Source organism: Acanthaster planci, linkage group LG01 (genome assembly GCF_054643075.1).
Source record: "Acanthaster planci isolate LZ-2023a linkage group LG01, COTS_SCS, whole genome shotgun sequence".
Lineage (NCBI taxonomy): Eukaryota > Metazoa > Echinodermata > Asteroidea > Valvatida > Acanthasteridae > Acanthaster > Acanthaster planci.
In genome coordinates this window covers 37,983,340-37,996,632 of record NC_141777.1, presented here as the reverse complement: position 1 = coordinate 37,996,632, position 13,293 = coordinate 37,983,340, and the positions used below count along the sequence as shown (strand labels likewise).

The 13,293-nt window shown below is 41.8% G+C and overlaps 1 protein-coding gene across 1 annotated transcript in view; it reads right to left on the bottom strand.

Moving 5' to 3' along the window:
* The window catches only part of LOC147800729 (uncharacterized), a 50,731-nt gene extending 40,054 nt beyond the window's left edge, over positions 1 to 10,677 (bottom strand). The window contains exon 1 of the mRNA XM_087146160.1: positions 10,312 to 10,677. Within this exon, the coding sequence (XP_087002286.1) occupies positions 10,312 to 10,430 (119 nt within the window). The 5' untranslated portion in view covers positions 10,431 to 10,677. The remainder of the gene's footprint in view (positions 1 to 10,311) is intronic.
* Between the last annotated feature and the right edge of the window lie 2,616 nt (positions 10,678 to 13,293).

The following is a 13,293-nucleotide window of genomic DNA, read 5'->3' as shown; positions in this document are numbered from 1 at the left end:
ATCTACTACGCTGTTGAGCAAGTTTAGGGCTGTGAACTTTCCGCCAGCTTAAGCCTGGAACACCTCGGCGATTGCTAGGTCCTTTAGAGGGGGTCTTGGAACAGCGCTCGACATTCAGCTTCAGCTTGAAGGTAGCTGGCGCATGATCATGATCGCAGTCGATGTCGGCGCCAGGCAATGTTCTTGTGTTCGTCTTGTTGGCGCTGGATTCCATCCGTTACCAAAACACGACAAAATCAATCTGGTCGTGGACTTTCCCCTTGGGTGAGTGCTCCGCAGCAGTGTTTAGGCAGTATGTGAGGTTGGGAGTGTGTAGCCATAGTAAGGCATTGACTCTTGGCAAACCCTAGCAACCCAGGGCCTCTGTTGTTGGTCCGGTTGTCCCTGCCTAGTTCTCGTATGCGCCTGGACTTATCTGGGCATTTCCAGTCTCCTTATAGGCCTACTACGAGTATGTCTTTCTAGGGGCTTTTGCTATGATGGCATCAAGCTGCTCCCAACTCCTAAACGTCCACGTTACCGTGGGCTGAAGTTGGGACAGAAACTAACATGATGGTCATGTTGTATGGACTGGCTGAGATACGAGTGCAGCTGATGGCATTACTGGAAATCTCCTTTCGATACCATCAATGCAATCCCTTGTTGGTGCTTCCTTGACTCTCCTACAGAGAACCATGCACATCTTGTGTCCATCGTCTGTATAATGGTTCCAAGATGGAAATCATAGGTAACATATTTTGTGCAACCTTTCTCCTTTTATATGTGAGAAAACTATCTGACATCTCTCTTGGGTTACACTCCAGGGACGGATCCAGGATGTTGTTACGGGGGGGGGGGTTCGGAAAAATTTGTTAGGGGGTACTACATGTAGTTGTTACTGTTGGTGAAGCCAGTTAATCTTCAGGTCTTTTTAGGGGTCTTTCGACCTTTAGAGTTAGACTCATAAAAGTGGCAAATGGATTCGTACCTGCACTCAATAAAAAGGGCACCCTTACGAAAAAAAAGCCATACTTTTCCTGACAATGAGGGCCTTGTTGTGATATCATAACAGAAAGACACTATTCACTTTGGGGGGTTTCTGTTCAACGGTGAACCCCAAATTTATTCACTGAAAATATTTCTGAGAACGCTGCCCACCACTAGCTTACCGTCTGAACTGTGACGACGACGAATCACCGCGGTAAAACACAATTCATCACAGCAAGATATCCCCCGAATAAGGAAATATTGCAGTGTAGAAATAGCAATAACAAGGAAGTTTTAAGACGACATACATTTTGTCCTTCTATTCCAATACGTAATTTCGCATTATATAGCTTAAAAATAAAAAACAAATTACCTATGTACAAACATTTAAAAATCAGGTTCAGTGGGTCTCACAGGATTTAGAGGAAAATATATCCAAATTGCACTGCCTTGGCCCGTTGATAAAATTAAAACTAATCATTTTGACAATTTGCAGCGAAGGGACGCATTGGTGAAACAAGTTAGTTTGCCTGCGAGCCAGCGGTGACATAAAGCCAGTAGGCCTACAGCTATTGTTTGATAAAACTCCAGGGGAAATCACATCCAGTGGTCAAGATTCCACGGCAAACACCTGGGCCCACACGGCAAAATCGACGTTCTAGCACCTGTAGTTTTTTTTATTTTATTTTTTTTTCGCAAACGAAGTACGAAGACCGTTTTTCACAGTCCAAGACATGACGTGGAATCCAAGAGCAAACATACTGAACTGTTGGTATTCTACAGTCGACTTGCTTTGTGGAAAATTTCACTTTGACCCTTCCCACAGACCTAAACGAACTCTGATTTGGTGTTAAATCGGTGAAACGATACGAAGTGGTGGGCATCAAAATTTATATATTGCGGTTGGTAGTCTTACAGAGTTCGATATGATAACCTGAGCTGTCACTGTTGATAAATTCTGTCTACGAACTCTGTGGTTTTGTTGACATGACTTGGTTGCAAAATACAGCCACTTGTGAAAGCGGCAGGTGAGCAGTGTCATGAAAAAATATAAGAAGAAAGGCTGTAAATTTCCCTACAATCTGCAGTAAATTTTTGGGATTCGTAAAAAAAAAAAAAAAAAAAAAAGCACGCTTGTCATTTGTTTGTTCCGTGCTGGTATGTGAGGGAAGTAATGACCGATGCGACGGTCAATCGGTGCTTTGAAAAGCTGTTTGATATACAGGACGCCTCTAACAGTAACGATTAATGATATACTCCCAATGCAGCAAGAACATCTTGTTAGGGTTGGAAGAATGCCACATTGTAAAACCCAAGATTTCATGGTTTTGCACCTTACCATTAAGGGCATGTAGAAACTGTACAATGTAATTCCTACACTGAAACATTCGGAAACCAGGTCTGTAGTGATTTATGCATTGTTTTAAAATGTTGTCATATTTATGACATCTTTTCGAATGAAAAACGGACTAGTTTTGCGCGAAGTTGGAAACGTTCAAAGTATGGAAAGTGGTGAATTTATTTAACAATTGTCTTATTTCCAATAAAATGGGGATATCGACGTTAATTGCTTGGACTAAGTTGAATACATTGACAAGACATCTTGATTAATCAAAGCTGCTTTTCACACTGTAGAAGTGATACCATGCTGATAATTTCCGCAATGACATAATTATGTGAAACGTCGACGAGACGAAAGTTGAGAGCGAAGTCGTTCCAGTGACGCCACATTGGCAAAGCGCCAATGTGGTCCACGGCATTACAAATACTGGTCGCGAAGCGGTCATTCAATTAATCTCATAGTACAGTCACGACACAAGGCTGTGAACCTAGCATTGTACTGGAGGACAATTTCAGACACTGGTACGTTTGTGACAGTCAGGATTCGAACCATCATCAATTCCAAGAGTGGCATACCCGGAACATTCTCAGTAGCGTCTGACACTTTTAGAATTTTCGGAAAATGTGCTTCTGCATTCAGACAATGGAGTCACTCAAGGAGAAGACAGGGATCACATGAGCTCCGTTGATTAAGTCAGTAATGTACATGATTAAGGAACTTTGTGGCCCGTAGACGTGTGCAGAGTATATTCAAAATAATCGGTTTCGACAGTGAGCCCGAAGTGAGCGTTTGGCCCATTCACTCAGGCCAAACCAGCTGTGCGTCTTCGGCAGAGTATCGTAAGTGATTGGGCGAGTTACGGACCGGGGGTGCAACGGTGTACACATTTGACACGTTGCATGATTTTTCATTTTTATCAGATCTCGAGGGACGACCGACATCCATCTTCATTGCCTCAAGCACACATGGTATTAAGGTATCAACACACAGGAAGGGCAACGGATGAGGCCCTTTCTGGAAAGAGTTCCATACCCAGACATAACTTGACACCCTGTGCACAAACCCTATGAGACAGGTCTAAAAATTGTGTTTACGAATGCTTCAATATTTCCCCTGCTTAATTTGGTTTTAAGGATATGTTATCACTTTCTGATGGTTGATGTATTACTGAAGGTAAAATTATTGATGGCTGTGTGTTGAATTCCTACCGAAATAACTTCGAACTACTTTTTAGCCGGTAACTGTTGTGGACATCTGTCAGCGCAAATTAATATAACGGACATCATGTGGAGGTGTGTCATATAGGCGCCCGCCCCACCCACTTTTCGTGGACCAACCCCTTCCAGGTCCCTCTGCTGAAAAATTTATAACCATGAGGTTGTGAGTGAAACCAGTCCCATGCTGAGAGAAAAATGTAAGACTGCCTTTGAATTTGCTCTTTGCTGAGAAGATCGCTGAAAATAGGGCACATCATTTCCAGGGGAGGTTCAGGTAGGTCAATGGTCTCACCTCGATACCTTCAGAAATCAACTGAAATTTCACTGAGAGTTCACATAAATGGCCCCGCGTTTTGTATTGCAGTTTTAGACGGTGTTCAAAAGTCGTTGCGAAATTCAAAACAATTTTCCTGTTTTGTCAACAACAAAGGCCAAAAATTCCTCAGAAATGTTCCACAGAATGAGGTCCTTGAAATCAATCAGCTAGAAACATCTGCCGAGCAGCACGCCGAGAATTTTAGTCCAGGAGAGCGGCTGTCCAAATCAGACAATCGTTTAAGCCTGCCCCTGGTGTTTAGGAGGCGGGTGGAGAACTTCCCCTGCAGAAAAATCACTAACTTTCATGAAAGAAAATGCAGACTTGCAAGATGGTGCTTGCTATAGATGTGGATAGATATTGCACTGGATATACAAAGACTCTACTTGGTTGGTCAAACGCCTGAATAGATGCACGTTGCTGTACATGGTCGATGACCTTTAACCGACTGACTATCGATTTGTTCCCTCCATTATCATCCGCAGGGCCCATGGTAGCCACAGGGGAAATCGTGCCTCGGCGGGTGCGTTGTAACGTCCAAGTCCAGGCCATCGCGGCCTCGGGAGAGATTCCCGCTTAAAAACGTGTTGATTCTGTAGTCGCGCTGGACAAATGAAATTAAGACTTCTGCGCAGGAGAGAGAGCGGGTTTCGCCAGGGGATATTTTGAACAATGCCCGGGGAGAGACGGGTAGGGAAATGAAGTGTAAGCAGGCACAGTGATATGGATCGTTGAACGATAAGACAAAAAAAGAGAATGATTAAAACCCTGACCTTTAACGTACATGCTTGATGGCCTGTAATGAACCCCGACTTGTCGTTTTTCTTATGTAAGTGAACTGATCTCAAAAAGTCTTACTTTCTCTGCCCTTGATTTACATAACTGCTTTTTAATTAGCTTTTTGTGACAGTGTTGTTCCTTTAGAAAGATTTGCCACGTATATATGCTACGGGGTTGTTACATTTGACGTAGACTAGTACCAATTATGAAGACATTTGCCATGACAAAAGGGGAAAAAGAACAAAATGATACTTAACAAAAACTTGTTATTCAAGTACTAAATAAAATACGAAATAAAGCCATCATTTTTTCAAGGTCGTTGTTTTGTATGGCATGCACTGGATTCATTTTTGTGTGTATGGATCATCACTGAAATGAACGTGGATTTTTAATCAATCCAAGAGGAGAAAATGTTGAAAATGTTGAAATGAAGCATATCGAGATTATAATTCCAGTGTTCAGGACTAACATGCAACGCTCTGCATGCTAAGAGGCCATGTAACTTTATAATCAGAGAGATATAAATGCAAGAATTCTGCCTGCAGGCAAACGGCCCCTAGCGCCCGCTCCAAAATAGCTATCCCTTGCGAACGCTTCACCACTCGACAAAATAGAAAAAGTAGAGGTAAAACGTCGGACACATATCTGGTGTTTAGTCTAAGGTGCATGTGTTGCCATAGGATGGGGTTATCGCTTCATCTCAACCTATAGCTACCCGTCTGCCATAGCTGAACTAGAAGTTATTTCTAAGAGGAGAACCTAGGCTTGTATAACCTTCACCATCCTCCCTCCAAAATCAAACAGTGGTAAAAACAGACTCAGGTGTAAAAGGCTTATATATAGGCCTACATGTGTATGTGAAATGAACTACAGTATCTGTAGTTGTTGGTATTGCTTTTTTCTTACATTGTCTTTAGAGAAATTATTCTTTTAACTTCGCCGACGCGTCAAACACGAGCTGTCTACATTCCGAAGGGGCTTTGTCGCAATTTCAATTTTACTCATAGTTTGACAAAGTTTTTTAACATGCGTAAGAAATGTAGGGACTTCAGAATAAATTCATTGTGGCCAGTAGGCCTAACTCATGTGTGACGTGAACAACATAGAAGTATGGAGCGCAGAAAAAAGGGCCAGACAATCTTTCTTCCACGAGTTAGGATTTGCAGCGAATGTTAACTAATTACAATGTATTAGCTATTTACAATGTTGAACAAATTTCCCTTTCAATTGGTCCAGTTTTACCCAAACTTCATGCAAACTGTCCGTGAAAACAGTCGACATCTGACGATGCGTATAGGCCTATTATCACCCGGCCGCCCCGCTGTTACAGCAATTATTGCTGTGCTGCCGCAGGGTACCGGTTGCGCGTACGTGACGGTTGAACCCGACCACAACTTGAGGGCGCGGAGCCGGTCCAAAGCCTCAGACGTAATACCCGTGGTATACGGTTAGGCAACCAAAGGCAAGGACAATAAGCACTCGAGTTGTGTAATGTTACGTGCGCCACTGGAGCTTGAGGTTTTTAATGACACCTGAGATGAAACTCGAACAAAACGTAGACAATATTTTTGGTTTGAGTATCATTTTTGCTTATACCGTCATGTTGGAATTCATAGTGCCACCACCAGAAGGCCCCCTGAGCCTATATCATTTTGTTTCTTTTAAAAACAAAAAAAAATGAAAATGACATTTAACGAGAAAAGCAGTGGTAGTTGACCAATGAGGTTTATGGATTCTGGGTTTTAAAAAATAAATCCCGAGAAACTTAGTCCCCATACTCTTTAAAAGAGGAGGGTGCTTAGCTGTTTTTTAATCAAAATTTTGACGGTCTTGGTCAGAAAGTCCAATGCCTTATTTGACCAATTCCTAAATGCTTAAGATGATTTTACCAATAACTTTTGTAATTTCATATTAGATATCTGTAATTTCATATTAGATATCTGTAATTTCATATTTGAAATCTGTAAACACCCTATTGGGTTTATGTCACTTTTTGTGCAGCTTTCAAACAACTATTCAGCGAACTATTACAATTGATATATTTTTATCTGTCCGTAGTAATTTCAACAGCCGTCTTATTTTAATTCGTTCATTTTAGTAGAACTCTGTCAAATTTGGGTCCTAAAGTATAAGCAGTTGATTTCCCTAGCTATCGTTTCGAAATTGCACTGAGACAAGCAAGTCGTGAAAGAGAAAACGCAATATTGAAACTTGCATTTTTTTCTGAAACTCTACAAGTCTCTCGGGCCAACCACACTTCTCGCTTCTCCACGCGTTTTTGAATCAGTGTTCACACAAAATAGCTGTGGAGTACGTGAAGTACCTTAGTGTATCACATTTAGCCTAAGGCAGCATGAGCGAATGTTGCTCACCATGGGCGTGAAAAGGTTAGTCATAGCTAATTAATCCACAAGTGACGCCGGGGCCTCTATACGCAGGGTTTTAAGAAAGACTGCAGTGATTCGCTACCAGGTCCCATTCACTTATCTTAGCTCCAAGCACGTCGGTAGGTACTAACCGATCTTCTTGTACTTAACAATCAGTAGGCCTATCCGTTCTTGGAGGTAGGCCTGGATGTTCCCGACAAACCACGTATTGAGTGACACCTTCTTAAAGATACTGCTCTTAAGTAGGTCTACATACCTGTCATAATGGTGGGAGAGGGGCACAAGTCTGTCCATGCAATAAATTGTAAAAAGGTTACCCCGCCCCTTTCCCGTTTACTCCAAAAACTCCCCAAATTTCAAATTATTGTGAAAATACCTTTACCAACCCCCCCCGAATCCGCGTCGTTTGTGTTCTTCCTTAAACTTGTACTTCCGCACTAATAAAAATAATAATTACGCTTTTTATTGGTGCATAGACGGGAAAAAATGGTGGCTTGTTCAATACTGTTGGCCTGAAAAGCCAATCCGCGATGTCTGGAAAGAGACATGGGTCCCGCTTGTAGGGTGTTTTGTAAAGGCAACCTTCGAAACGGCAGTCGAAACAGAACTTGCGTGTGAAAACTAGGCCCTAGTGAAAACCCGCGACAAAGGCTGCAGTCGTTTACATGACGGATACTTGACAAGAAACCGTAAACTTAATTTTCACTTAGTTAAGCATCTTCACACAATGGTGTCAGAGAATACTGACCTTTGACATGCCTTCAATTTAGAGAGTTAAGTTTTGGTCCTGTCACGTTTGTTTCATTTGCAGATAGTGAAGCACTGGTGTGCAAAGACTGTATTATGATACATGACACTGAAAATTCCACAATCCCGTTAGGCCCCCCTTGAAAGTCGATGCATGCATGGAGAAAGAAACTCATTTACAGGGAATATGGAGAAAATGTTTAAATTCAGTAGTACACAATGTAGATGAAGACATGAGTCCTGGACAGTTTTCTGGTGAACCATCGTAACCACATGACCGATTGAAGAGATTATATTTAAGTGAAACTATATATGACCAATTGTTCAGGGAGGTGTAACTTAATTATACCTTCTGGAGAGAAAACATATAACTATAATATCATGAAAATATTGACAAATGAAAAATGAATTAATAATTTTTATATTTGTTTTCAATTGAGGTTAGCCAAAATATTTGCACGCCGCGGTTTAATTTGCTACCTGGACTCACAAAACATTGTATCATTTTCAAATTCTGTGGTCGCGTGCCTGCGCGCAACTTCGTGGTTGGGTCCCGTCCCTCCTTCAGCCTACAACTTCGGTCTCAATTTCAGGCAAACATTAACTCTCAGCTTAATCGGAGCATCCATTAACTTCTGAGTGGAACAGTGTTAGTTTAGGATCCACGTGACTTGCCGCACCAAATCCACATTAATGATCCTGATAACACAAAATGCAAACATTAGCCATGTTGCCAGGTGTGGTGTAAATAATAGGCTATAGTTTGTAGTCCCCTCTTTAGGTTAAAAGAAAAATTAACATTCTTCCTTATAAAACACTTGCTGAGAATACATGACAAAATTAGTCGTTTTTCAATATTTAAATAATCGGTGATGGTTGTATTGAAAAGTGACATGGCAAAGGGTACTTTTTACTTTAAAGGTTATACTTAGCTCATTCGGCATTGTAGGTTCATTCAGTTTTGAGTTCTTATTGTAACACCCACATCTGTCGGAACGACCCAGGCATGGCTCAGTTAGAACCTAAGCAGGCCCTGTCTCAGTGGCGTCAAATTCATTTAAATAATTGGCTGATCGTATTAGATTTTTTGTGTATGACATGCGAAATCTACAACAGAAAACAGCCGAATGTTCAGAAGTATTGATGATAGCAATAAATGTCTTTACGAAGTGCCCAGTTGTCATTAACCGAGCTTTGTAAACCATATACGTTCTGCAGCCGAATTTCAGCTTTAGTCCCCAACCATAGTGCTTGTAGTTTTCAAGTTCGAAATTCTTTCATTCGTTTATAAGGACAGCCGTTTTGTTTTCGGACTGAAATAATACCCTCAGGGAATCCAGAAATAAATTTCCGAGTTGATACATTTACACTGTCAAATAAATAAAGCACTTCACTGTATAAGCACTGTTTTATGTGTATGTGTTTTCGTTTTCTTCAGTCTTTTACTTTAACTTGAATTGTTTCCTGGTGCTGTATAACCGAAGATTTCATTCGCAGTCATTTCAATAGCAACTGCGGCACGAAGCTCGAGTGAACTGCCGCAGCTCTGCGGGCTGCTTTCATGCCACCGGGTGCAATGGATTGTACAGCCGCCGTTTCAACAACCGCCCGCCCGCCGACCCTGTCATCGGAACGGCATCCACCAAAATGTGATTAAATACTCGAAAATCACACCTTGATTGAGATCAGGGTTGCAATGCTGAAAATGAACCGCTCGGATCAGCCTGACGAACCGCGGTCGAAGTGAATTAATACCACGCTTGTCTACTTGCGGCTCGTGGGATGCGAAGGCCATGCATGTGTCTCCGTATTACGCGGGTATTTTAAGCACGTAGGCTTTGCCGATCCGGCCGACAGGCACAATAGTACGTGAGGCAATCGAGCGATTGCCATGAGGTGTTGCGTCCACTCTACATCAATAGACATTATGACAGGCATATGACTGACTCGTTGTTTGCTTTATTTGTAGTCAAAATAAGATACTAGTGACGACTTCAGAGGCAATCACCGCCGACTGGATGATGTATAAAAATACACGTAAGAGACAGCGATCAGACGAGTTACCAAGCGAACGTGTGAAGGCTGTGAATGGGGCGCTCGACAACCGAATAACGGCAGCTGGAAGCCCACGATAGCAGGTAGCTTGAATCGCTGCAGCAGACGTGCGTTGCAATCGAATAGTTTGATGATGGCGATAGTACGACCGGTCACGTACGAAGCAACCCATCGGGGTAGCTGGCAAGGGTTCGAGCAGACGGCAGCGTGTCTGGGCTGAGATAGCTAGCCGCGTGTCTAGCCAGTCTAGAGGTGGCTTCTCCAAGCAACGCACGACCTGCACGTCACCAGGAGAAACCGGCACATTCAAGTGGCGAGCGTCTGGGAGCGAAGATCTCACCACAGATCGCAGGAGTCAAGGAGGAAAAAACACACAATTCAACACAGCACAGGCCTCGTTACGGCTTATTTTGAGCAACAGGTGCTGGTGAAACGGACAGAATTTCCTCGATGTCGTGGCCCGAGGATGAGAACAAAAATGGACACGAAACGGCAACCTACCAGTGCGATGTTGTCTGCCAGTCCTGGCCGAGCGGAGACCGGTGATCGTGGACCAGGTAGTGCGGTAGATGCGCCGGGTGGAGAGGCGCCGCAAGCCCCGGCCTCTGTGGGCTACTCATGGCTGTTTTACCCTCCAAGCAAAGAGATAGTCACAACTTACCGACTTACCCCAACGTGCAACCGTAGTTAATCCATTTGGTATATACAGTCCTCCATGCTTTGGCTAATCTTGATTGGCCAGTCACGCTCGAGCATCACGGTATTGCATGGTAAATTCTCACTATATTTTAACTGAACGGTAGGACCTTTTAAACCAGGGACGACACCAGTTACCAGAACACAGGGAATTGATTTCTCCCGACCCTGTGCACCTGTGGTAAGTTTATGGACGTGGATGCTTCAATCAAAACGCCTATTTGTTTAACTTTCCTTTATGTTGGGACAACCACATTTGCATATGGTACGGCTGCAGCGTCACCAACCCCATGTTCAAAGGTACACACCCCTATTTTTAAAATTGTAGAGTCCAGCCCGGGATACCGTTCAAGATTTAGCCGAAACAGGAAAAGCAGAAATACTTGGCCACTGTCAAAATTGAGTAGAGCTAAATCTCAGAAAATACGTATTTGAAAAACTGCCACACAACAGAACTCAAATGTTGAAGTGACCCAAAAAAATTTGAAAGAGTATTTCTTGCTGTAATCCTCCAGAAAGGACAAGAAGCATTAAGTGTACAAGCGCATTCTAAGAAAAATAATCACAAATGCATCTGATCTGGAAATTCTGGAGTGATGAAAGTGAAAAAAAAATTGTCTCACTGGAATTAAATTTTTATTTTCCTATATGAGTAGGCCTTGATCTCATATTATTCTTGCGGGGCTGAGAATATTGTATGCAAATTACTAGCTCAAGAATAATGGCTCTTGGGTGTCATATCGTGATCTCTGATATGATCAACCCTTTTTGCTTGTCCAAATACCTTGACCCTAGTATATCATACAATCCAAATAAAGGCAAACAACAGCACCCATTATGTCTTATGTCTTATGTAATCTCGACTTCGAACTTTCGCATGCGCTTTCCGCTTGTTGCTCCGTGGTTCTGCATGACCTAGCAGCGGTATACAGCAAACCATTGTGAGGGAAAACGTTCAGTCATACTGACAGCATACCAGACAAAGAAAAGTATTCATTGGACTCATTTTTATGATCATTTTTTGGTTGTTTGTCTTCCTGCGCAGTTTGCAATTTAGCTTCAAAATTGAGATTGTAATGAGGGTTTTGCACTGCTCAAACACTAACTACTATTATTGTATGTAGCTCTTTAATTGATTGACGTGTAGAATGGAAAACGATACTAAGTGTTTGAAATACCGGTTGCTGCATGTTGTTATTCTAAACTTATCAGAGGAATTATCTTATTTTATTTCATTTTATTTTATTTTATTATTATTATTTTCTTTTGGAGAACTCCTGTAGAATTTGACCTGAAAGTTGTTTGTGGCGTCCGTTAAGAATTTTAAGTCTCTTACTTCACTGTAAAAAGATTCCACATACGTTTGGAACCTCCGGGCTTATTTGTTGCAGGTCTTTTAGACAAAAATAAATGGACATTCAAATACTTTCAAATGTCCACATTGCATAAATGAGATAACATTATTCTGTCTCGAGAAGCAGTTGTACGTTTTGCTTGCCGCCGTCTATCGTTTATATATCATAGCCATTGAAGGTTATGTATTAATTTGTCATGTTTTCTGGTGTAATTTTTGATGTTACAATTTTTTATTCTTAATTGATTCATGATCTGTCCTCCATTAAAGTCAACATGTAAATGCATATTGAAGAGTGCATGGGCAACCATTTCAGTGGGAAACTAGCTTGTAGCGCATTAAATTTTTATTGGACTTCAGTTTAATTAGTGACATTTGGTCTTTATTCTTTCTTGGTTTGGTCATTGATGAGTGTATTATAATTGGCTGTGGAGTTTTAGATAGGCCACTAACATTTACACAAACTCAGCCATCGAAATTGGGAATTCCAGCCCCCCACAGGACCCCCTTCCCTACTTCACTCCATGCAACAAAACACCAAGATAGAATGTTTATGAACCACGGGACGGCAGCTCACAATCAATCTCTCACAAGCCGAGCGAGCGATCACGACACCTCACAAATACGTGTTTCTTGTCTGCGTTACGTTTTGGCCGCTGCGTTTCGAACCGGCTCGGTATTAGAAGTGTGATGAGGATAAGGTAAACTTATATCCCATGCACATTCGTCGCAACCTGTCTTTCGTCAGCTGATAGCACAGACATGTCCCTTTTGTCAAATTTTGCGGATTCGAAAATGTATTGTGCAACTCCCTACATTTGTATTTCCGCCTGAAGCGTGTGGCCTTGTTTTATCAACACTTTGGCGTTCGATGTTCATTACAAGAATTTAAACCTACGATGCCTGGTAGCACATTCGTCCAACTATATCCCCAAATTGATTGCTGTCGCGACAATCGCGATAACACGAAAACATAGATGAATCTTTGAACCGTAATAATGCAAGTCAACAAACAGCGTCTTCATGTCAACAACCCAGGGTCAATTCTGATCATTTCGACACCACAAAAAAAGGTTTTATGATGAGGCGTCACTCAGGCTTACGGGAGCATTCTTAACATCCCAAATTCTGATGTTATATTAAAGTTTTTTTTATTCTTGTGTTATAAAGCGCAGTTTATATTAACTAGATAATGACACATCAAAAGTAGAATTCTTAATTTGCAACAAATGATGATATGTTGACCGATTTTTCCGGTTATGTAATTTTATTAAAAAATAATTTGTTCCGAAAAGGAATAAAAAGGAATTGATCACTAGGTGTGTAACGTCTGGCGCAGACGTGGCAAACTACCAAAACAAAAGACTCATTTTATTTCCCGGGGGGACTGATGACGACAGTATGACGTAATCTATGCCTATACTAACGAACCT